This window comes from Poeciliopsis prolifica, unplaced genomic scaffold (assembly GCF_027474105.1).
Source record: "Poeciliopsis prolifica strain line A6 unplaced genomic scaffold, Auburn_PproV2 SCAFFOLD013, whole genome shotgun sequence".
NCBI classification, from domain to species: Eukaryota; Metazoa; Chordata; class Actinopteri; order Cyprinodontiformes; family Poeciliidae; genus Poeciliopsis; species Poeciliopsis prolifica.
Genome location: NW_026562388.1, coordinates 5610845 through 5636971, shown reverse-complemented (window position 1 = coordinate 5636971; position 26127 = coordinate 5610845). Strand labels below are relative to the sequence as shown.

The 26127-nt window shown below is 40.1% G+C and overlaps 3 protein-coding genes across 5 annotated transcripts; 1 reads left to right on the top strand and 2 right to left on the bottom strand.

Annotated features, from left to right (window-relative positions):
• The first annotated feature begins 3653 nt into the window (after positions 1–3653).
• Positions 3654–9923, top strand: bend3 (BEN domain containing 3). Of its 3 annotated transcripts, XM_055038638.1 has the most exons (5): positions 3654–3897; positions 6542–6596; positions 6671–6837; positions 7372–8034; positions 8125–9923. In XM_055038638.1, the coding sequence occupies exons 2-5, from the start codon at positions 6545–6547 to the stop codon at positions 9598–9600; spliced, it is 2358 nt and encodes a 785-aa protein (XP_054894613.1). In that variant the 5' UTR covers positions 3654–3897; positions 6542–6544; the 3' UTR covers positions 9601–9923. The 3 variants fall into 3 exon arrangements, with proteins under 3 accessions (XP_054894613.1, XP_054894611.1, XP_054894612.1); XM_055038636.1 differs by having other exon boundaries at positions 7372–9923; XM_055038637.1 differs by lacking the exon at positions 3654–3897 and adding an exon at positions 4851–5007 and having other exon boundaries at positions 7372–9923.
• Positions 9924–11670: 1747 nt separating this feature from the next.
• mtres1 (mitochondrial transcription rescue factor 1) lies at positions 11671–14302 on the bottom strand. The gene is made up of 4 exons (XM_055038646.1): positions 14216–14302; positions 12675–13098; positions 12112–12184; positions 11671–12037 (listed from the first exon to the last, which is right to left on the bottom strand). Exons 1-4 carry the CDS (start codon positions 14232–14234, stop codon positions 11855–11857), a joined length of 699 nt encoding a protein of 232 aa, XP_054894621.1. The 5' UTR covers positions 14235–14302; the 3' UTR covers positions 11671–11854.
• Positions 14303–14969: 667 nt separating this feature from the next.
• Positions 14970–20576, bottom strand: LOC129365435 (transmembrane protein 151B-like). Its single transcript, XM_055038640.1, has 2 exons — positions 20162–20576; positions 14970–18437 (listed from the first exon to the last, which is right to left on the bottom strand). The coding sequence occupies exons 1-2, from the start codon at positions 20237–20239 to the stop codon at positions 17028–17030; spliced, it is 1488 nt and encodes a 495-aa protein (XP_054894615.1). The 5' UTR covers positions 20240–20576; the 3' UTR covers positions 14970–17027.
• Between the last annotated feature and the right edge of the window lie 5551 nt (positions 20577–26127).

The window sequence follows — 26127 nt, the reverse complement described above, 5'->3', positions numbered from 1 at the left end:
GAGAAAACAGTTCCTGCAGCGGTAGAGCTGAATGTTTAATGTGAAGCAGAAACCGTGAGGGTTTTTTATTTTTATTCCTAGAAAAGATTCTGCTGCCAGCATTAATCTCCTCAAATTTAGGTGAGAAAGAGAGAAAATGGAGGACTTTTTTTCAGTTTTATATGGCAGGAACCAGACTGTGTGTTTGCTTTTCCAGTTTTAGAGTCCTGGGTATTAGGAGAGCAGGAGCTGGAAAAGCTCTGAGTTTACATCCAAAACATGAGGCGGGAACAGCGGCCTGAGTGTGGCTGGCTGGTCCCAGACGGTGAGCGGTGAAATTACAGCCGGGTCCGGCAGAGAGAGACTCGGTCAGCTCCGTCGGACACACACACACACACACACACACACTCTCCTTCAGAAATCACCCAGTCTTTTAGACTTCAATTAAGTATCATAAAGTCTACTTTTCACCAAATTGAAGTTTCCCCCTTAGAAAACTGATTGTATATGGATGCCCTTTTAAGGAGGGGTATGTAAAAAAAATTTGTTTTTAGTTTTACATCATGGAATGATTTTATTACCTCATCAAAAACATACCTGTAGTGTTGCTTTGATTCTTTCATGTTTAAGAAATAGCAGCAATGCATCTCAGCAGGGGAGCTGAATGACTCCCCCACTCAGCTCCTCCAGACTAGCAACAGCAGAGTAATTGCCAAACATCTTAAAACTTTGTCCTGGTTTTTATTTTAAAAAGATTATTAAGGTAACAGGCTGTGCTGTGATGACATGCTGGAGGTGGAGTGTCAGAAAGAGCAGGTGCTTCTTAAAGGCCACTTGTCAATTGACCTGTTCACAAAGGCCAGTTTCATGACCTATGAGATAAATATGACTCTTTTAAGTCATATTTGGTGTGTATGCATCTTATTTATAACAACTGAAGGTAACCCAATTACTTGATTGTGCAATAAAATAGCAGTATGTGCTAGAAATCTTGCTGTAACTCATATAAATTCAAAAATCTTTCAAAGAGTTATAAATGGTGATGAATCTCCTTTAGTACATTCTTATTACAAAATTGTACTATTTTAGAAGAAGCAAATCAGATTGTATTTAATCCTCAATTTTTCTAAATATCAATTGCTGAGAAAACTTAATCACCTTTATGATTAGATGACACAGCTGACCCATAATCAGTTTATTTCTTGATGTTGCCCAAAAGGCTTTAACAACAAAATAGCCATTGACTCACATGTCAGCGTCAAAAGCAGCCGGTGTTTAACTTTGCGTTACTTTGTAAGTTTTGACTTTTAGTAAGTGATGAAGTTAAACTGCTTTGGATATTTATTTTTTTATTATTATATATGTCACTTTGAAAAAAAGGTCTCTAAAAAGGATAGAAATATTAATGCACTGAAACCCTGTAGCAAAAACACAGGTTTCTTCTAACTATCAATTTGGTGGCGATTTCTGTGTTTTCATCCTGGTCACTGTAACTCCATTCAGAACCTGTGTTCAAGTGTCTTAAGATTTACTGCTAAATCTCACTTTCAGTCTGGTTTTGGTTTTCCAACTGTTCAAATGTGGACCATTTTTCATCAGTGCTTAAAATGATGTTTAACCTCTTCCTTTATTAATTCACAAAGGCGATGGATCTCCTGCAGCCCCCAGTTCTCTGACCCCATAAGGAATAAGTCTATATAAAATGACTGCTTGAGTACGAGGACGTCAGGATCTCCATTTGTCTTCCTCTGAATGGCCTATCAGTAAACACCTGCTAATATCATCACAGAGCAGACAGTGATGGATGAAAGTCATTCTGCTCAGATGGGAGCAGTACGGCTGATTGGCCTCTTCGACACCAATGAGCATATTGGCCAAAAATGACACTTTAACGAGCTCTTCCCCGCGTTAAGTGCTGCCCGCCGGCCCCTCATCCCTAGCCGCCGCCTGGCTGACCCTGGCCCATGCTCCCCCCCCCAAAACCCTCCCACATATCCATCCCCTCCCGAATGAAGGCTGCTCGCTTCATTGGCTGACAGATCAGACTACCATGGAGACAGCTCATTAGTGGAATAATGAGAGCCACACGTTGTCTTGTTATATCATCTCTGTGTCGACATATTTGTGGCTGGAGAAAGAACATGGACTGAGTGCATGAAGTAGATGATTAACACAGGATTATGGTTTAGGGAGGTCTTCTGGCTTCAGAGGGTTTGGTGCTCGGCTCAGGTCCTGTTTAATGCATCGCAGTACATCTGCTTCGGCCAACTAATTGATTATTTGCTTAAGAAAGTTTCAGCTGCCATCAGCTTATGCCATTAATTACGGAATCAGTTGTCTTTCAGTTTTAGACATTGCGCAGTGATTTATTTTCTGACAGAAGAGCTGCATCAAAATGATTCACAGCCTCCTGGGATGAAGCTTCCATCACCTTTAATCCTTTTTCAGGATATTTCTTTTTTTTTTATGTTTCTAAAAGGGTTCATGAATGATGGTGGCGATTATCACTAGTTACAGAGACAGACACAACTTAAGCACAGAAATACATTTTACACTTTTGAGCTGCTTGCCATAGTAGAAATCCACTACCAGTGTTTCAATAAGGCGATGAATGAAAACATGTAGTTTCCGTCACCGAGCACTTGAGGGCGATGTTGTCCATCATCGGTTATTCTGTGGAAAACGCTTCTTCTACCGTCTTGATTTAAAATGTAAGACTTTTAGTATTTCAAGTGTATGAAAAAACGTTTTGAAAAATAAACATAGCACGTGTAGTTTATTTTTTGTCATTGTTTATATGTTTCATGTGTGTTTCTCTGTGCATAGCCTTTAATTATAGCCTTTGTTTTCAAATAATGCTATGAATAGACTATGTGGTGTCCAACCTAGTCTTATTTTATGTGGTCGTGAAGCTACAGTTACCACGTTATTACGTTACAGTTATTATCATGTAATATTAGTGAAATATTTGCTCTGTGAATTATCGTTGGTAACCAGAGAAATGACACTAGTGGAATTCTCTGTTTTTTATTCTTTAAGATGCCACTTTGAGGAGGAGCATTTCATTTTACATGGATATGTGGTCCTCTTACAGGTATAATTGAATATTTTCGTAACACTGAAAAGACATCTCTTTCACACCCACTTTCACTTCAAGATGGGAACTGTGACACTGAGGTCATCTGTCCCCAAGATGAAAATCTGCAAGTTAAAAAGCATGTCAGTTTTTAAACTACTACTCTCTTCCTTGTCGGCTGTTGCACTTTATTTCCATTTTTGAAACAATACAACACGTACACGTATAGGCTCTGGCATGTCATGCGCCTTCTCATGTTCATGGTGAGCCACCATGGCCAAAAATACCACAGCTGTGTGTAGGTCCATAGCATGTTGAAAGTTCAGCACCTTCACACCAACACACAGTTGGAGTTCTTTACTACAGGCTAATTTTTTATTTCTATTTTATTTATTAGTATTTCTCAAATTAATAAAAAATACATCACACTAAAAAGCCAGTGTAAGGAAACCTAAGATGGTTGTTGAGGGTGTTCTAATGTTGTCCTAACAGCGTCTCTAATAAATTTCAAAATATAAACTTATGTTGACATTTAAATTGTTCTTATAGAAATAATTTAAAAAGATACAACCCAGGAGTTGTATCCAATGTAATTTATATAAAAACAGATGAAAGCTGGGGGATTTGGGGGGAAAAAACATTTTTGATTTCTTTTTTTATAAATCTGCATTTTTATCCTTTAATTTGAAACTATTTCAAATATTTGAAAAATGAGTGGTGCTTCTAATAACTTGTGGAATTAGATGTATACGGAAGAAACACTGTGATGCTGTGATCAGAGTCAGAGATGCAGAATTTAAAGTTTACAAGTTCATCCTCTGAAGACCCAGTGGCTAATTCAGGTAAATCGTTATTTCTTACATTTATTTTCTCCTCGATCAGTTCTCCTGATCTCAATATGGAATGTTGAAAAATGATGAGGTTTGAAAGGCACTCAAGTGTGATTTTGACATTTTCTGAAAAATAGTTGTTAAAAGTAAAAAAAAAAAAAAAACTCCACCATAGTGTTCGATAGGGCTCAGCTCAATTTGAGTTTCTCAAGGAAACTCAAATTGATTTCTGATTCATTAAATCACACAAACCTTTTCTGTTTAAACCATTAGTTTGTATACTAAGTTGTTGAAACTAAATACTAATCGCTCTCATTTTCTGATGATCTTTATTTATTACAGTTGTAACATTGAATCCCATGACTTCTTTCCAGTTGTGACTCTGGTTGGTTTGTCAATAAATGCGTTTTTCACTGTCACTGGTGACATCACAAGCCACAAAACAGTGGAAGTGCACAGGAAAAGGTCAAAAAGTCTACAAGTGGAGGGCTGTGCACCATGACTAGTAATCTACTACTGTCAACAAACTGAAACTTATTTTCTAGAATTTACCATAATTTAAATACCACCTTTCATGGTTACTTTAGTTAATAACTAAAGAGATGCTTTGAGGATGCTGGGATTTTTGTTTTTTCACAGAGTTCACCGTTTATTTAATTTATTTTTATTTTCCAGAAAATAACCTCTTTGCTCATCTATGTGATGTATTTTGTACTGCTGAAAAGTAGTAGTTTACCTCCAGTGTAAAGGTAGAGCAAAAAAAAAGCATTCTGCAGCTGGAACTCATTGAATTGTGTTCAAACAATTCAAATGAACAGGAGCCTTCCTAAAAAGCTTTTCACACCATTAAAAACAGGCTAATTACATGTATCTAATATTTATAATTGTGTAACACTCATTAGCTTCGTCTCCGTGGGTTAGCGGAAGTGACACAGCAAGCGCGCGCCTCCTACCGTTACGTCACGTCACGCGACGCTGCCGAGAAGCCGAGCGAGAAAAGGAAAACAAAACAAAAACATCAACTACAACTCAACTATTACATTTTGAACGGAAGCACCTGCAGTCCACGGACATGTCCGGCGCTTTGCTAACCCTCCTTATGGATGACATGGAGTCGGAAAGGTTAGTTCCAACCGCCGGTCACGCGCGTTTCACCGTTAATTCACCGCGACTCCTCCACGCTAACGTCACCGAGTCATTAACGGTCACAAAGCACAGGTGATGGGGCCCCATTTCATCTCTCGGCGCAAGGAGCAAGTTTTTTGCCTCGTGATTGGGATGGAAAGTGTCACATTCCGACTGTTTCCTTGTGGGTTTGTATTCAAACGGTCCTGGGCGGAAGAATGAGGAAGTAGCTGGTTGATGTAAATGAGAAGACAGGGATGAGATAACATGGACTCCAGAAACATCCTTAATTTTCTTAATGTGTGCTGCAATAAAAAAGAAAAAGTACATTATTCTGACTGGCAGAGGACAAAACTGTTATTGGTGTTGGTCATAGCTTATACTAGATCTCTTCTTTTTTTCTACATCTGACCACATGTTTTGCAGAAGCAGCAACCTCCCGCTTTGATTGAATCAGGATGCGCCACTGTTTGCGCCACAGAGGACTCTTAGAGACTTTACCACTCCCACTTTGCACTAGTCTGTTGCTGTGCGTCGTCGTCCCTCCTGCTGAATTTGGATCCATTCTTCTTTGATAAACAAAATTTACTTTTAAAACCCCTTTCTTGAACTGAATCTGAGCTTTTGGCATAATTTTGTAGAACATCTTAAACATTTTATTCAGTGCAATTTAGCCTTGCTTCTACAATACGTTTTGCTTTCGTTTGCAATCAGAAATATGTCCAAACAACTGATTTTGACTTCCTTGTAAATACAGTAGAACAGGGGTGTGTGTATAAAGCTTGTTTTAGTTCTCTCCCTGCTGGTAATAACCTTTTAAGCATGTCAATGTTCTTCTTTGGCGTTCTAATGAGCCATCATTTGATCCAGGTACTTTAAACCAGGGTGAGAACTAAAACATGCAGGATGCCCGGCCTCGAGGACCAACTTTGGGCACCTCTACGGTAGAATATCTGGTTCGGCTTTGAGCTCTCTTCCCCAGAGGAACATTTGCAGAAAACCTGTAAAGGAATGCATTCTGATCAGATAACTAAACCACATCGAGTCTGAAAAGTCTCACATACATCTAAAACTTCAGTTTTCTTTCATGTCAAGCCATAGTAATGCACTGTGCTAACTTTTTAGTTAACACAGGGCAATTATATTAATCACTGATATCAATATCAATTATTCTGTGCATTGCGACAATGAAACTTATTTTATTTAAGATATTTGCATCAAATTAATGTGCATCTAATCAATCTACACAGCTAACTAAAATCAATGTGATATCTACTTTTTTTTAATTGAGTCTGCATGCACAGTTTCCAAATACAAAACGTATGACTTTCTGCTTTAATTTTGTATAGAGGTTCCTTTCTTTTTTATTATCATGTCTCAATTTAAGTACTCATTTAGAATATTTGGAGTCTGCACAAGTGTACACATTCAGTTTCTTAATATTTTAATGCTCATGTGATTGGTTTGGCTGTGTCGCTTTATCCATGGTTGGGTTTTTTTTTTGTGACGCATTTGCTTTTGCTTTTTCTAGGCCATGAGTTCCTGTGAGGATGGAGGAAATTCAAATGAAGCAATGCTTGAGAAAGGTAAGTCACAAACATCTTTATCTGTGGTGTGGTGTAGCTGCGTTAATTTATTCTAATCCTGGGATTATTTACAGAACATCAGCACATTCAGGATGTTAAAAAGGAGAAAGAAGATTTTTCTGTTTGTGACCAAACTCAAGCACATGAAGGAGGGTCTCCTGAAGTGTCAGAGGCCAATAAAAGGTCGTCCACTGAGACACATCAGTCCACCAGTAATAAAAGAGCCAGAGTCTGCTCTGAGGTAAAAAAAAAAAAAATCCAAGACTAAATTACTTAACCAATTTTTATTTTCTCATGCTTCATCTTCCAAAAGCTGTTAATCTTTTAAGGTGGTCCTTATCAATAGTTTTAGAGGCTTTAATGGTCTTTCATTGTTTTGTTGTTGTTTTCACTTTGACTCTTTTTTTAAAATTCACTTTAAATTTTCCTTCAAACAGCTATATATTATAAGTATTTATCTGTAACCAACAAATAAAACCAAGTGAGCTAAGAACTGGTTTAGAAGAGGAGAGATCTATAATAATTTAAGTCTAAATCTGGAAATACCACAAACTAACCTACAGAAGATTAAGAATACTTGAAAAGATTGTAATTAAATGCCATATGCTAACCATACATCCTGCCTGAAGAAGCATTTTTCCAAACCATTTTAAGAGATAACAAGACAGACTGCCTGTTTGGAATTAAAAGATAAAAAAACAACAACATGTGAAATATACTTTATCTGTATATCTGTTTGGTGGGCATTTATTCTAAAGGTGTTTGTTCATTGTAGGTGAGGAAGTGTCGGACAGATGAGAGCCTCAGGCATGAGCCTCTTTGCCTCACCGTGGCTGGAGAAAAGGCCCACTGTATCCAGGAGAGATCGAGGCTTTCCTACAGAAAGCCTCTTTTCAGCATCTCTCACAGGATTTCAGACAAGAGAAATCCACCGAGTCTGGATCAGCAGGCTAACCACGGCGGCTTGAGTCAGCTCAGCTTCAGCAGCATCTTTTCACAGAAGCTCCAAAGTCCAGAAATAAACGGCCAAAGTGACGTCCTCACCGCCACAGAGTCCTTGGGTCAGACGTCAGCAACAGAGTCAAACCTTTACCCACTGATTGAGAAAATGTTTTTCATCCTCAATACCCTGAACTCAAGCATGACTCAGCTGCACAGTAAAGTGGACTTGCTAACGCTGGAAGTCATGCGAATAAAGAAGCAGATCAAGCCTGCTGAGAGGATGGCAGACTTCCAGCCTCCACCTGAATATCTCCTAACGAATGATGAACTCAATCAGCTGATGGAGCACACCTCCAGTGCCGGCGAGCTCAGCTGCCAGCTGCTTGTCCACCTTTTTCCAGAGCTGTTCAAAGCCAAGGAGTGCCCCCATGACTGCATGGCAAGCAAGAGAGCGCTGGAATCTCTGCACCTGCAGCTGATTCGGAACTACGTGGAGGTTTGTTATCCCTCTGTGAAAAACAACAGTGTCTGGCAGGAGGAGTGCCTCCTTCAGATCAATGACTTTTTTAATCGTTTCTGGGCACAGAGGGACATGGAAAGCGCACGGCTCATCAAGAAGCAGGCGGTCACTGGTGATGAGATGAAAGTGGAGTTTCCTCAGACGTATCGATTCATTAATGAACAGGGTCAGGAGGAGGATCTATCCCTGGATAACCAGCAAGGTAGCCTGCCAGTGACCGACAATGGGTTAAATACTCAAGCTGCAGAAGAGCAGGACGACTTCTCCTCGCCAGAAGATTTTGTGATTTTCCTCATGCATCGTCTCTTCCCAGAGATTTTTGAAGAGGGGAAAATTTCCGAAGTCTCCAGCAATTATAGTAATGTGGGTCAGCTCATTCTGGACTCTGACAAGATGGAGATCTTGAGGAAGTACATGGAAGCAAATTTTCCTGATGTACCTGAGGACAGCTGGCTTCAGTTGTGCATTCAGCATATGGAGGACACACTGGAAGGGCCACACAGCAATGGGAACGGAAGTGAATCCGACAACATCAACTACGATGGCTACGACCTGGCCGGCTTTCAGGAAGACCTTCCTGTCATCAGGACTCCAGAAGTCGGTGAATTTGAAAGACCTTATCGCAAGTCCAAGAAGTCGCTGCTCACAGCCGTGGATTTTGAAAATCTGAAGATTCCTCCACCTGACTTCAGCGTTCCCCAGGAGTACATTTTATCGAGAGAGCAGCTGAAAAGCAACTATGAATGTAGCTTGTCCATTGGCAACTTTGCCTCACGCCTGCTGGTGCTCATGTTTCCTGAGCTCTTCACCCATGAGAATACCAGAAAGCAGTACAACTGCAGTGGTTCTCTTGGGAAAAAGCAGCTCGATCCTGTGCGTGTGAATCTGATCCGACATTACGTGCAGCTGGTCTACCCTCGAGCCAGGAACGACAGAGTGTGGATGCTTGAATTTGTGGGCAAACTGGATGAGAGGTGCAGGAGGCGGGATACGGAGCAGAGAAGATCTTACCTACAGCAGCGCAAAGTTGGTGGCCAAGAGCTAGAGCAGGAATTTCTCTGCCACATCAACCACATCACCCCAGACACTAGAGAGGATTCAGACATTCCTTCTTTACCTCCTGAGAAAAGCAGCAAAGACTTCTGTAAGATCCCCCTCGACAAACTGACCATTTCCCAACCGGACTTCCCCGTATCTTCCGCCTACCTATTATCGGACTCTGAGGTGCGGGAGGTCGTCCAGCAGAGCCTTTCTGTTGGGAACTTTGCCGCCCGGTTGCTGGTGCGCCTTTTCCCGGAGCTGTTCACTCCGGAGAACTTGCGACTCCAGTACAACCACTCGGGCGCCTGCAACAAGAAGCAGCTGGACCCGGTCCGGCTGAGGCTGATCCGTCATTACGTGGAAGCGGTGTACCCCGTGGAGAAGATGGAGGAGGTGTGGCACTATGAATGTGTGCCGAGCATTGACGAACGCTGCCGGCGGCCGAACCGCAAGAAGTGTGACATTCTTAAAAAGGCCAAAAGGTCAAACACTGTGTCATAGTTACAGTATTTTACAGTTAGTCAACACGCATATAAGCTGACACAACATTCTTAAGCTCATGTTTTATCTTTTGCCTCCAGCAGCAGATGTTTTAGGCTTTAGTTTTATTTTCTAATGTATTAAAAAGTTAAACTGTTCTTGTTTATAAGTCAGAGCCGTCATAGCTTGTCTAACACATTTCTTTCATAAATCTAGCCTTAAAACCACATTATAACCACAATAGTAGCTACAATTAAGAGTCACAATTTCTCTATTAGCAGTAATTACTGATGTAGCATCGTGCCGCCAGAGTTTTAATAATAAAGTACTTACAGATGGGTCCATGAGTATTTGCACAAGAACATTTTAAAGAATTTTTTTCTGTACATAACAAAACTGGGTTTAAAATTAAGCAACCGGGCGAGATTCGAGGGATTTTCAAATTAATAACATCAAATTGAATTGTGCTAATTCATTAACCAGATTGTTCATTACACCTTGAGAGTAGTTGGTTAGTTGGACCCTATTTTGCCTTCAGAACTGCCTTAACTCAATGTGGCACAGACACAAGAAGGAGCCACAGACAACAATCCTTTGGGATTTTGGACCATATTTTCCTAATAGGATCATGCAGGTTGTGCATTTTTCAGCTCCACATCCCATTAGAAATTGCATTTCAAAGATTCTCTGTTGGCTTGATGGTAGGTGACTGTGAAGGCGACTGGGGTGCAGTAAATGCAGAGGTCAAGAAACCAGTTTGAGAATTTGAGCTTCGTGACATTGTGTTTTATCCTGCTGGTAGTAGCCATCAGTAGATGGATACACTGTCATAAATAGATGGGGAAAAGTCAGAAACAATATTAAAGGTACTAAGTCACTGAATTTGTGCCAAGAAAACATCCTCCATGCCATCATACCATTGCCACTTATCTGAACCACTGATAGCAGCCAGGATGGCTCCATGCTGTTTGTTTTTTTTCTTTATTCTGGCCCACCATCCAAATGTTTCAGCCTAAACTAGTGGTTTCAAACTGCAGTCCTCGAGGGAAAGAGTCCTGCACACTTTTAAATGTGTCCCTTGTCCTGCACACTTCAATTAAATTCTGAAACTGTCTCACTAGCATGCAGTGAAGCTACAGAGCTCTGCTAATGAGTTTATACTGGAGCTAGGTTTGCTGAAGCAGAAAGACATCTAAACGTTGCAGGGCTCTGGCCCTTGAGGAATGCAGTTTGAGACTGCTGGTGTAACCCAAGTCTTGTTTGAAATGGTCACTTTTTTTTCCAAATTGTTTTGTCCAATTTTAGCAAGTCTGTGTGAACTGTGTCCTCAGTTCCCTGTTCAGAGACACTATTCTGCATACCTCAGCTGTAACTATTGGTCATTTGAGCTACTGTTGCCTTTCTTATCATCTTGAACCAGCCTGGCAATGATGTTTTTATCCACACAACCTTCCCACACTCAACCATGTGACTTTTAAAGTCACTTGCATCCCAATTCTGATGTTCAGTTTAATTTGATATTTGTGTTCAGATGAGGTGAGGTTAGAATCTGGAAGAGATGTACTTATTTAAGTGGCCAGTGAGTGTAAATTGTAACCTTAAGCGTGACCCCTCAAGTTTCTATTATTTGGCATCGTGTTTCTAAAAATGCAGCCCAAATTAATTGTTAAATGATCAATCTTAAAACAATTTGTGGTCGTGTACAGAAGCAAAGCTCCTGAGTTTTGTCCTTGTCTAAATATTGATGGGCATATGACTGTACATTGAGCCTTCTTATAGAAGTGTATGTTATTCTGGTAATTTAACATGACAATGGGTCATGATAACCTATTTCTAATAAACACAGTTTTAAAAAGCAGTTGGGGTGTTTTACTTACTAGAGCTGTTGTGATATAAATTTAAGATTTAAATCTGGGCCTGTTCTGAAAGTGGATATACCACAGGGAAGCATCCAGATCAGATGTATTGGATCAACTCCTTCTACACCACAACAGACCAGAGCAACACTCCCATAATCATACTTACAAAACCCTGATAGGTGTATACATGACCTGCAGAAATGTACTCTAATTAAAACAGAATACGTTTTACACCTTTAAAATGCACTTTTATTGGCAAATGATATAAGGAGGAGGGGAGTAAATGAAACTTTCCTTTCACACCTTATCTATTTCTAATAAATACACTGATCACTGGAGAGCAAGTACCTAGAGGTGAATTTAAAATCCCACTCATGTGAACACTTTTATCCTTTTGTTGCAGATTCATTACAAGTTCATGGTTTGAAGGCTACATCCTTGGCAAGTTCAAGGTTTTTCCACCTCCTTATGGAAACTTTGTATTTAGCTCCATCATTAGATTCACCTAAAATCTTTCTGAGGATGACTCTCATCAGAGTGACGGTGTTAGCTTCGCTGTTCTCTGACAGCACGAGGTCCAAGGTGTCCCCAACTTTAACCTGGATAAACAAGAAAGTTTAATTTTTGCAAGAGGATCAGAGGGAAGCATTATTCAACAGATAGTGACACGTACCGTTTTACTTTTCTTGATTAGTTTCTGTCCATTTAGTCGGAGCTTGTTGCTGTAGAACGCATCCTCGATTTTGCTATTGTGAGAAGAAGAAAGTTAGTCTCCCTGTTACAGTTAGTGCCCTGAAAAATAATCTGCCCAGTTCAGTTATCTGGCTTTTTGTCACATGTTTCTAATTAAACACACCATAATATCAATTATAAAGGCAAAATTCTTCAAACCAACTTGGAGAAATATGGAAACATTTGCCCCCCTAATCACAGTAACTGGCCATGAGTTGTTTTTTTTTCTAAATAACATTTTTTTAAACTAATTTGGATCATTGTCCTGCTGCAAAACCTCAGTCTGTTTGAGCCTAAAGTAAACTTATGGTGTGCTTCACTAAATTATCAATTGAAAATGGTGTTTACTAAGATTTTCCAAAAATTATCTAATTTAAAATTAGTTTTCTTATCTGAAACATTTAAGAGAAAACGGGGAACAAAGCAAAGTTACCGCACTGCAAACTTGGAAATGTTTATCAGATATGCAAAATTAAGTCTTAACACCTAAATCTTCTGACTTACTTGCGAGCTAAATCCAAACCAGCCTTTAACACAACGTCATAGCGGAAAGACGGTACATATTTCTCCATGTCTTTATAGTCTTTAGGTAAATTAGGATCTTCATCTTCATAATCACTCTCCTCAGGGTCATTTTCATCCTCTGAATCAACTTCCTCTGCCTGGGCTGCACGTGAAGGAGTTTTCTTCCTGCTTTTGTATCGCAGCTGGTACAAAGACCAGGTCTTGAGGGCAGGGCGGTGACCACCAAGTGCAGAGAAAGTTGAGCAGCCCCACAGCTGCCGTGTATGAATGGTTCTGGGGCACCACTCAGTCCTCCTCGGTCCATAACCAGCTGCCAGCAGGTGGCGAGGGTTCAACCGTCCGAACTGCCTCATAGCGAGCACCTCCAGCACCAGGCTTCGCATGCTGGAGCTCCAACCTGTCACTATAAAAAAATATATACAAGATCAGAAAAGCTCTCGGCGTAATATTCAATATTTCCACTGCCTAGGTTGTTGATCTGGTCTTAAACTGCTTACTTTCCTCTTTGAGCAATGATTTTTCATTAAGATTGTTTGACTTTCTGTCCAGATCGAGATTCAGTCTTAACGTTTTTAAACATTTTGTCAGAGGTTTTGGACCACTAAGCTTTGACCAGTCCATTATAGTCCACAATTCAAATGTTATGGGGCCTTCTCAGGCTCAAACACAAAGACAGAAATGAAATAGCCCTAAAACCTAAAAAATAAAAAAAGCAGCTACATAAAATGTATCAAGAACTCTTGAGCCTAATTTTCTTCTGGCTGTTATTGCACATGTTTATGTGGTAGTTGGTACTTGGTAGTTTTTATTATTTTTGATGATTAAATTGAGGAAGTGTTCCTTTACAGCTGTTACCTTGGCAACTCAACATCAGGTAGGTAAAAAAAAAAAACAATCGTCAGTCATAAGTTATTATCCTGACCTCACAGGCAGGTCGATGAGTTTTTATAAGAACATAATCAGCCCGTAAACATGTTCATGTTGCACTTCAGCAACATTCGCGTGAAATAATTCTGAAAATAAGTAACCAAAGCTCTCAAAAATAAAAGCCTTGCAAATTTCAATCAAGGTTTGTGTCACTTATGTCAAAACTTCTTACAAATATTTCCCAACCAATTACGTAGAACACTTGCAATAATTATTTTAAATAAATATTCTTTTTTCAAAAAAAATGCTTAAATGAAGATGTCTGAAGATGATTCACTTATTTTGAAATGTTACCGGAAGTTCCCTCTTCGTGAGCAATCCGTCAAAAACAACAAACCTGGAATAATTAGAGTTGCTGCGTTTTCTAACCCCGTCTAAAGCCTGTGTAGTTTTGTCTGAACGTTTCATACTCGGTTGCATTTTAAGTAAGTCGTTTTATGCGGAAGTAGGACCTATTAGTTACTAATAGTTCCTACACGAGCGCCCCGTGCTCGTAGGTTACACGTGCAACAACCCGGAAGCTTTTACCATGAAAACAACAATTTAACAGCATTTTTAAAAGCAGCTGAAACCGTACTGTTTTAAACACTCACCTAAGGAATAACCTTTCATTCCTCTGCGCTTCGTCTGCTTCTGCGAGTCTGGTGTTTGTAGCAGCAGTTATAAATATACTGCCATCTATCGCTTGGACTTGAAATTACAGCATTGCCTTGTCACCAAGCAGACGCCTCATACTATCGAAACAACATTCACTTACAATAAATGTTAAAAGCAGTACAGCTTTGTTCCAGCGTTCTTGAACAGTGGTACAAAACACGAATCGGTTGGTTTAAGACTAAATTGAAGAAATTGAAATACTACCACTAGTTTTTTTTTGTTCAGTATTCACTCAATTACTTTATGCCTCTTTATGTGTGAAACAAGAAAGCTACAGTGGTACTGGGTTTAAAAGATTCATCTTGTCTTTTTGTTTTCTTCTTATTTTCTTATCCTAAAATGTGTTGATTTTCAGCCCATGCATATAAAACTGGGTTCACTTCAGTGACGCTGCTGTTCCAGCAGTTTCCAGTTGATGGCAGATTTGAGCTTTGGTTGTTCCTGAGGATTTCCTCTGCTTTCTGAACATGTTACAATTGCTTATTCCAGTGAGTGATGTCTCTCTTTCAGCGGTCAACATGAAACTATGAGCTGCTGTCAACATAATTTTTCTTGAAATGTGATTCATGCAACAATCACCATCTGCAGGATTTTAACATTTTTTGGTCTTATGTTTACAGTAATACTCATTGGTCACAGACCCCTAATAAAAACACCAGCAACAGTTTTAACCACACAACAGGAGAGACCCAGACGTTTATTGCATTTTTAATTTTTCCAGCATATTTCAAATTTCAATACATGTTAATACAACCCATTTTATAATATTAACAATGCCAATTTGAAATATTTATTTTGTTTAGTGTTAATAATTTACATCAAAATTCAGCTCCACTATGGGTTATAATGTCTAGTTGTCTCATGTGCATAATACTGATGTCACAATGTTGAAAACAATGAATGAATGAATACTATATCTTTCTGTAAGATGCTTTGAAAAGTCCTTATTGTAATATTGGTTTATTTTTGCATGTCTTAATGTAAGTGCATTGATGTTTTTGCATAAACAGTCTATAAACCTACGTAAAAGACATTCCAGAAAAATCAAACGGCAGAAGTCAAAGTCTTCTTTGGAACTGTAATAGTCCATTTTTGAGTTCTCCTCTCACATTAGACTGTAAAAATTCCCATTTCACAGGTTGAAATGAAGCATCATTCATTTACAATGGACACACAATGGACATACAATTAATGATGCTGGTGGTATACATTCATGGATGTTTCATGGTTGTCAACACAGTGTCTCAGGAGAAGAAAAACATGCAAAGTAAGACATGGCTTTCATCTTTGTCCCACTCCATGTTTAAATTTGTTGGTTCACAGATGACACCTATCTGTTCAAATGTTCTAAAGGTCTTTTTTGTCCATCTGATTGGTATGTAGCACAAGTTGTCAGCTTCTGTTGTGGCAGTATGCAGCAGAAGTTATATTTAAGACAAAGATATTCAGACGAGGCATGTTTTTGTTTGAACATGGGTGATTACGAAGGTAGAGGTGGAATCTGTGATTGGATTTAGCTGCTCAGTGACAAAATGCTTTTCATTTCTATGATTTAACATAAAATTTTATTTCAAAATGATCTGGTCATTACTGGATTCTAGATTACTGGGTGAAACAGTGATGATTTGGGGACTTTGAAGTCACTGAGTCAATTATAAGAAGGAATCTAAAGAAAGCGGCACCGTGTCTACAAATCCCAGTGACCTGAAGCCGCATCATCAAGAGTTGGCAAAATTTTCTCAACAATATTAAGGTTGATTAAAAGTTTTTGAAACTGTTCATGTTTAATTTCTGCCACACAAGTTTTTCTTTTGTGCCACAAAAGTTGGCAGAAACGTTTTTCTGCCAACAAAAAATATGTTGTGTGTGTTTGTATCAAAATAACCTTATAACGTTGTAAAGACCAGACCATTTCAATGTATGTAAAACATTAAAACTGAAAGAGGTTGTACACTCCTTCTACCATCATTACATCCCTCAGATGCTGCTAAGTAGCACCAACAACAAAATGCCACAAATAACTGTGATATCCAGTTCGGTAGATACAACAGTCTGTGTAATGTTAAACTGAACAACTTTTGGTAATGTGTGTCTTTTCTACAAAACAGAAGCGGAAATGAAACTTCAGTCTATTGTCTGTTGATGTAAAAGGCTTCCTGGAAAACCAAGAATGTTGATGTACAAAATGACTTACAGCACTTTAGAAGAATGAGAAACACTTTATGATCAAGTGATAAACTGTCCTGATGATTTTGGAGCTCTTTGTATTGATCGGTGTCTCTGTGCTGAGCAGAAACATTCCGTTTAGTGATTCTCCTCGTTTAGTGTTATCGCTGTTATTGCTGTAATGACGAGTCTGTTGAGATCCGCCCTGACTTTATCCATCTCATTACTTCAGGAGCATTTGCTTTGCTGCAAAATTGAGAGGAAACGAGAGATATTATCCCAACCACCTTATGAGGTAACTGGAGCTTCAGGTTTCTGATGGTCTGTTCAGATGTCCAAAAGTATAGCGATGATGTGCAGTGTAACAGTCTTTGTCTCCTTGGTTGTCCCTGGAAGCTGAGCTGATTTTGTTTCCCTCTTTCTTCTGCACCAGTGAACCACTCTTATTGCTTAGACGGTTCACAAATTCAAAACTCAGGCAGTCGTTTCTGATATTATCGCTGTTTCTGGCTTGTTTCTGGTATTGATAGTGAATACATGCTACAGAGGTCTCACTGTTTTTTTTTTTCAGTGTTTGTATGATCATAAAGAAGTCTCCACGCAGGAGCCATTTCTGTGGAAAGATCTGTGGTTGTGGCAGTTCTCACTGCAGTGGACGATGAGCACAGGGTAGCACAGGGCGTCATCATACTGTGGGGGCTCCTCGTCGTCAGTGGCGAGGCGTTCTGACAGGCAGCGGGTGTTTTCGCTGGGACTCTCCTGGTCGTCCAAGCTGCCGCTCCTCCAGAAGCAACTTCTCTGGGAGCCGTAACGGCGAGCCAGGGAGAAGCGGCTGCCGCTGAAGGGGATGCGGGAGCTGGCACCGGTGCAGATGCTGAGGGCGCTCCTGGAGAACACAGAGGAGCAACTGATGGCCCGGTGGCAGCGCTCACAGTTCTGACGGATCCCACTGAAGCTGTTGGAGCACTGGGCCAGATCCATCAGACCGGCCTCTGAGTAACTGGGAACCAGCTGCTGGTTTGAGCGAATGTGCCACTCCAACTCAGTGCTGTCAATGGTGTTGACACGAGGGATGCGGCGCCAATATGGCCGATCGTCACACGGGGTCACTGGAAGGTAATCGTGTCCGAAAAGCTTTTCTACACGATAATGGACATTTGCAGTGCGGTATTCAGTGAAGACTCTGAGAGGCCAGGAGAACGTGAGGAAAGATGCAGCCCAGAATACATACTGGGACAGATACCAGGGATGGTGCTCGGGGTCAGCCAGCACCATGACGTACTCCTTCAGGTCGATGTTTTTCAGGTGCATACCCTCTCTGGCTTCCATGTAGTCATCCAGGCCCTCGTTGTCAGTGAAAAACCTAGCTCTCTGTGTCAGGTATGAGTTTTCAGACTCCACATTAGCAAAGCTAAAGCACTTGGTGAACCGCATCTTTGTCAGAGGAGACTTCTCCAGGCCCAGAAGCTGTTTGGAAACATCTTTGACTCCACAGTGACCATAGTCAAATTCAGCCTCGGCGACGTGGGTGTTGACGCGCTCATGGTACACTTGGGTGCTGGTATAAGCATCTCCATTTCGATAGCGTGTGACCTGTCGTGTTCGGCGCACGTAGTGGTAGCTGATGGCTTTCCACCAGATGCAGGGCTTCGCCTGTTGCATTCTCTGGATGCGCTCATAGATGCCCTCCACATCCACTTTGTGCTGCAGCTCATTCTTCACGTGGCAGTGCCAGCACTCCACCAGGTACACCAGGTAGAGCATGCCCAGCAGGGCCAGGGGGATGTAGATGTATCCATCGGAGCAGGGGCTGACATGGTACATCATGGATTTCCCTTTGAAGGCACTGTCAAAGGTGAGCCGGGTCACCTTGGTGACGTGGCACCAGACCATAGCCCCCATGCAGCCGTACATGAGGACAGACAGGAGGAGGCATTTCCAAAAGCTCTCCCGACATAAGGACTTGCTCAGAGATTGCTTGAGGGGCCTTTGCTGTGAAAAACAAATGAAAAAGAGCCTCAGTTGTAGCAACATAAAAACCAATAATCCTGAACTGCTTTTCTGCAAAAGGAACAACTTTAGACATATTTTAAATGTGTGTATGATTTAAACTTATTGGTCTCTTTTTTAGGAACACTTGTTCAATTGCATGCTGGGATCTTCATGCACAACTATCTCTGATTTAAAGAGAATGGTCATCTGGATGAAACAGCCCTGTTTGACAGACACCACAGGAGAATGAACTGAGTGGTTTGAGACAATAGTAGCCCAAATAACGACTCACTATAAGACAGGAGCAAAGCCTACCTCTTCTGAACGCACAACACATCGAACCTTAAGCAGATGGGCCACCACAGCTAAAAACTAAGAACCCGAAAATGATAACATGTGAAAAATGTTGTCTGGCTGAATGAGGCTCAATGTCAACTGCAACATTCAGAGAGTGTGATCAAGTAGTTGTATGGGATAATCTGGAGTACCAATTGACCATCATTTAAGCACAGTATTGATGCTGACCAGGGTGACTGCTTCATAACCACATTACATTGTCAATAAAACATTTCAGCGGAAGGTCATTTATATGACATATTTTGCTACTTAAATTACTTTTCTATGAGTATTTGGTAAATTGTTTTTGTTGCATTTATTGCAATTTTTTTCTCATATTTTGTTTTTTAGTTCTTTGCTGATCTTTTCATTTGCTTTTCATTCTCTTCACATTTCAGTTTATCAGAAAATTGTCTTTCAAAACAACAAGACCTTCTTGTAATCCATAAAAGGGTCTCAATCAATAGTTTTTTATGCTAACATTTGTTTGTTCTTATTAATTTTATGTAATCCCAAAATACAGAAAACGGGACTGGATTCCCCAAAAGCTTTTAGCTCAACCAGATCAGCTTAACAATGACGAATCGCTCATATCTTTTATGCGTCTTATGAAGCTAATATGCTGTAAACAAAGGGCAGTCTGGAAGGAAATGTGACGAAAGCCACAAAAGACTTGAAAATGGCCAGGAGGTTCACCTTCCAAAAGGACAACAACACTTAGGAATCAACCAGAGCTGCACCTAAATGGTTTCAATCAAAGAATATTCACATGTTGGAATGGTCCAATCAAAGTCCAGGCTTAAATCCAGATGAGAAGGTGCTGCAAAAGCTGAAAATAATTTTTCTCCATCCAAGCTAACTTAGCTTAAGTTATTTTACAAAATGAAAAAGATGTTGTAAATGTTCTGCCTTGAACATAGAAAACTGATCAAGTCATAAACCAAGACTATTGCAGGACAAGGTTGTCCCTTGTTTTCATCACATAAAGTCAAAAACATCAAAGACTAAGGCTATAGCATTAAAAATATGAAAAAGTTCAAGGGCTTTCATTACTTTTTCATGGCACTTTGTGCTTTCCATTATCACCAGCAACCTGCAAACAAATGGGAAATGGGAAATTCCATTTAGCATTCTTTACACGGTTGTAGCGCTGCTGTCTCACAGTGAAACCACAGGCCTACCACAGTTCCTAAAGGTGACTAACAGGTAAGAATGCTACCTGAAAACCTAAACCAGTTTTCACTGAAATCTGCAGTAGCACAGCCCGCTGATATAACGACAGAAATCTCCACATGGATCCAGACCATGTGGCCTGGATCCATCTTCAGCATGGACACACTGCATATGCGCTAAAAACCCAGAGAACCCCGTTAAGAACAGACCCTCACCTCCTCCCTGCTGTCCTCCTCGTAGACGGTGGTGGTGCTGCTTTCACTGGCTGTCGCAGCGGAGGCTGGAGGAGACATGGTGACAACAATGCAAGGTGTGGAGTGGGGATCAACGAGGGATTTCACTGCCTTTTATCTGCCTCTGCAGCGGCTCTCATCCCACACGAGCCGCTGCGTTGGACCCGCGATCATCCGGGGACGTTTCCGAGAGGAGAGTCCAAAACGACGGCGTTCCTGTGGAGGCAGGGAGGGGGAAGAGGAGGAGGAGGCGGCGGCGGTGTTGGTGCAGCATCCCGCCGGTGCCCTGCCTCAGCTGTCAGTGCCGCAGTGACATGATGGGAGATGATGCCGGATTAGCTGGTTGTGATTACGAACGGATGGTGCCCTGCCCCTCGGGGCCCGCTCTGGATCCACCGTGCAGCAGGGGGGCGGGTGGAGGGGGGGACGGGGCGTGGGGTCCGCTGTCCACGGTGCTGGCTGCCGAACTGAGGCAGGTGGGACGTTGTTGCATAAATCCGCGACTTAAAGGGAAAGTCCAACCTCATGCTGACGGATCCACTGTGGCTTAGTGGATAGAATATACTAGAACAATATGTATTGAACAATGTCAGTTGTTCAATCAAAGGAAATTGATAAACAATACATGCAAATGAAATAGATTTACTACACAAACTAATATAGGCCTATTTCAAGTGTTTATTTCCGTATTTGTGTCTGTGTGTGTGCGTTTGCGCGCGTGTGTGTGATTTCGGCTGACATTTAATGAAACAAGAAAAAATGTCTTTCTCAGAACAACAACCTTGAATGTGACCCTACCTTTAAACTTAGAGTGTAATATGATGACTGAGACCCATTTTTAAAAAGGACAAACATGCTATAATGACTTGTCTGGATTTTTCTGGGCGATATCATGAGTAAGCAAAAAAAGGTTATTGCTGATCACACACACAAAGAGCTGTATTGGAAAATTGAGTGGAAGGAAAAATGTGGTATAAAATAAAGCAGGCTTCATGGGATGTGCAGATATATGGATGAAAATTAATGGCTGCAATTATTAGAGACTTTTCATATCAAGCATAAAATAAATAAAACATTAAATATGATAGTTGCAAATACCTTCCAGGTGTGCCACTTAGAACTATACTGTGACCAGTATTGCAACCAACAAAGATTATATTGTTTTACTAAGGAATAATTGATTGTTTGCATAAAGAAGGAATATAGTCAATTAATTCTAGTTCATGTCTTTGTTTTATTTGTTTATGTAGAGTGATTAAAATGAAGGATGAGAAACTTCATCCTCTCTGTATTTAATCAATTTACACCTAATTGGTATTTCTTTTTATACAACAATGCATTTCTAATATTTGACATAATTGGTTTATATGGGTTTCATGAGCATGTTTTGGAAAAATTTCCCCTCCAATCCAGTGAAAATCCTAAAAGAGTTCAAAGAAATGATCACATTCATCCACCATAATTACAAAATGTTTACTAAAACGCTTCAGATGTCAGCCATGACGTGTGTGACAAAGTCTTTTGACTTTCTCGCTCACATTCACTTTACAATTCACAAAAAGAAACCATTGGAAATACAAAAAGTACTCCTTCTATATCTCTGAGCAACAAGGAAACATCTTTACTGAAAAAGGATCAGGTCAAACTGAGTTGTTACGTAAGATTACTGATGCCATGAGATGACTTTTGATGTAAAATAACTTTTTGTAAATAATCAGAATGAAGCAAAAATTTATAATCAGCAGCAGGTTCCAGTGTTTGTAGAAATATTTGAGCATATTGTTCGAAATAATCATTTATAAAACAGTTTCATAACCAAATCCAAAATATGCAGATATACCACACAACTTTCACAAACTATTGTTATGATGAGCCATAGTGAATTACTAACTTTGATAACATCATGATAATGCTTCATACAGTTGATATAATAGTTCTTGAAGTAAATGTTGATTTCTCAGTCTTTCATTTTCAGATATGGTGTTTAGATGTTTAGATAGCAGTATCACAAAAAACAGATCAGTTTGTTCTACCATCTTGCTGAAAAGAAAATGCAATGGACTGGGATGTAATAAGAATGATCTCCCTTGTTTTAACATTAGTTAAATCTAACATCAGTGAACAAAACACAACTGTCATTATTTAATAAATGAAAATGAAACCCAAATGGTAAATTTGATTTTAAAAATATAGTAGTAATAATAATAAAAAAAAATAAGTACACCCTAAATACTTTCATAGGTTTTAGGGAAAGTCAAAGTCAAATACCCTCTTCCATATTTTCACTGATGCAACATAAACCGCCTCCCTCACTTCCTAACCCCTCTACTACTTCTATTATTATTCACGGCCTCATCATACAGATTACTGTAACTCTCTCCTTCTCGGTCTTCCTCACAAATCCCTCCATAAGCTTCAGATGGTTCATAATTCGGCAGCATGCATTATAATCAAAAGCCCCTTGCTACACCATTTTGTCACTCTCTTTCAGCAACTGCACTGGCTCCTAGTTAAACCAATTCTTTCGTGCACATTTAAAATCATTCACAGCCTCAAGAGATCTGATCGTTCTCGATCAGATCTCTTGTACATTGCCACCCCCATCCACTCCCTTATGTCATCCTCCTCCTCAGTCTGCCTCACTGTTCTGCCTGTCTCAGCACCATGTGGAGTCGAACAATGACCCCCAAATCTGGAACTCCATCCTGCCAGATGTTCACACTATTGACATTCTCTGTTTGAGTCAAGCCTCAAAACTCGGCTGTTTTAAGATACTTTACTCTTTCTTAAACAAAGTGTCAACACAATGCCAAGATGGAAAGACATTAGAAATGACCCTGGAGAAGAAGCCATTGCTACACATGTATCTCCAAAGGAATATAAGGCCATTTTTTAAAAATTCTGTTTGTCTCTAAATAGACTATGGCAATAAATAACACATAAACTTTAGAACAATATCCTTTGTCCAGATGAATCCAGAGATGTTTGGCACCACATTTGGAGAAATCCAAACGTGGCATATCAGAGCACAAACATCTCTGTCACCTTCTGTCAAGTACAGTAGTGGAATAATGAATATTTTACTTTGTTTTGCAACCACAGGATCTTGTCACTTTCCAGTTAACTGTACATTTTTCCTGTATAAAGAAAAGGTCTAGAGTCAAATGCAATGCCACCTGTCCAACAGCTGAGGCTTGGACCAAGATGGCTGATCAACAGAACACATCAGCACAACAGAAAGGCTAAAAATGAAATAACCAGCATGTGGTGGGACCTGAAGAGAAGTAAGCAAAAAGTAATAAAGAGCAATGTTGTGAATAAGAATAGAAGGAAAAAACTTCAACAAAGATGCAGGAGAATAGGGCGTACTTAGTTTTTTTTTTTTTTTTTTTTTTTTTTTTTTTACAAACATTCATTTTGCAAATAAATGCTAGTAAATAGTATACAACCTCTTGTTTGTTCTTGTAGGCTGAAGGGTTTAATTTATGCAATGAAGTAGTTAGATCCAGAGTGACCTTAGAAATAAAAAATCTTTTAAGCTGACTATACTAATTCATTTCATCTTGTTTGAAGCACTTTAACAGAAATACTATTCCACAGTAATCGGTAAAGAATGACTCCCCTCATTGCATCAAGTCTCTCAGAAGTGTCTCAGATGTTCAAGAAGGACATTGCTTGACATGAAGCATCACTCCTTTTCCCAGGGTCTTCTTCTCTGATGACGACCCTTCAGTGAAAGAAAAGAAGGTGATGTCTACATGGATTCATGTATATATGTATATATACCAGGCTTGAGGGCAAAAAAAAGAATGAATAGCTGGACCAACTTACAGAGTACATATTAGAGAGGTTGTTGAAAAGCACTTGACCTGCGCTCACTTTGTTCCTCACCCCTCGGATGGTTCCGTTCTTACTGCAGATGTTGATCCTCTTGTTGCTGAACATCATCTCCCTCTTGACACTGGCATACAGCAGCAGGTCATCGGACTCACTGCCGTTCTCGTCCACGGCAGCCTCCAGGCCGTTCAGGTGCCTGTTGGCCTCACTGGCGGGCGGCAGACTTCCCTGCTCTGCCTCCATGCTGCCGGTGCCGTCCGAGTCTGCAGAGTCAGAGACCGAGCCGCACCAGGTCCTCTCATCCTTGAACACCTCAGCCAGGACTCGGCCACTGTTGGCAGATGCGACTCTAAACCGGACCGTTTTCCCGGCTTTTTCTTTCATCTTTGGCCCATCCATTGAAATCCAGGAAAAGAGTCACATGCATCGCTTCCCATTCAGACAAAACAGAGTGACCCTTTCAGCTCAAGTCATAGGCGGTCCACTTATTCATCCAACAGCAGGGTTCTTACAAGCGTTTCAAAGGAACTGAAAATACCCCGAGCACATACCTTGTGTGCTCCCAAATACTCAATAATAGATGTGCCCTTGTCATGGTAACAGCTAAAACAGGCAAAGTGTAAATTGATATGATCGTGTTCAATAATTGATCAAGGTTAGCACGCACCTTATGTCTGATCCTTTATGGTCTGATAACTTACAAAGTCAGGGGAAACACCTGGTGGTCTTAGCTGATCTTTGGAGCAATGTGCAGCATGCTGTCTGAGACTCAATTAGTGTTCCTCCTTACTCACTCAAGATCACCTCAAGAAGAGGTGATCTGACAGGAAAGTAAATATTAATACTGACAGGAAAGTAAATATTAATACTTTTTTTCAGTCCATGAAAAATATGGGCAAGACAAGAGGTTTAGAGTAAATGTATTATTTCTGATTAAATAATACCTTCTGATAGTTCAGCTGGATCTGGAAAATCATATAATCTGAGAAAAAAAAGTTGAGAGGTTGCATGGGCTCAATGATTACATGTACTGCTTCTCATCCAAGGGCGAGGACGTCCTCCCAAAGAAAAAAGGTCTAAATGTCCTTCATAAGCAACTTCTTCCGTCCATCCAGAAACAGTTCAGAGATGATTTTTGCATGGTGGAGCGCTGCTTCACAACACAGAGGTTACAGAAACACTTGTACATGAGAACTTTTATATTGAATCTTAGATTTTAAGGCTATTGAGAACATCTTCCAAACCATCCAGGATCAGCTTTAGTGATTTCTTCTATTGTTTCAAAAGTCAAAATGATACCAAACTCACTTAAATCTTGGAACATTACAATTTAAACTCCCAAGATCTTAACCTCACTGAGTGATTGTGATCAGTTCTCAAAAGGCAGGTGGAGAAAGAGAAGCCAACCAGCTGCGATCAGTTTTAAGTACTAGAGAACAAAAATAGATGACCACCAGTTAGGATTTTATCTGAAAGCTGGTATCAAGGATGTCTGGCTGAATGATAATAAGTACAAAAATATAAGCATTAATACTGGAAATATTTACTGTGCTCCTGAAGTTGAAGTGAAATATTTACAAAAATAAGAATGAAGTTACCAAACAGAGTTTCTGTGAAAGCAACATGACTAAACAGAATGGTCAGAACTTAATGATGTAATATGTTGTGTAAATCCCCTTCTTATTACCAAAATTACCTTGATCTGAAGCATTTTTGTTCTCTGTGGCCTCAAAAAGAGGCCACAGCAATCAGGAAAAACTTTTTCCAATGGTCGTTATAGTCCAAGATTCCCCAGCAGAACATTGACCAAAGCATGGCATAGTATTTTTATGCTTCTTCTATATCGGCTTTGAATTAAAGAAAATTCCTTTCACTGCTCAATTAATAAATACAAGGCGCCATTATTATCAGGTATTCTATTGGCATGATTTACGTCAGTGTGCATAATGTTATATCTGACCAGTGTGTTAAATATTAAAAGCGCTTTATTTGCAGTTATGTCAATCTGTCTAGGACTGCTTCTGCAAATGTGAAACGTCGTAACCTGCAGTACCGCTCTGCTCCTGCGGGTGGCGATAAAGACGCTCACTGAAACACAACAAACGCAGAAG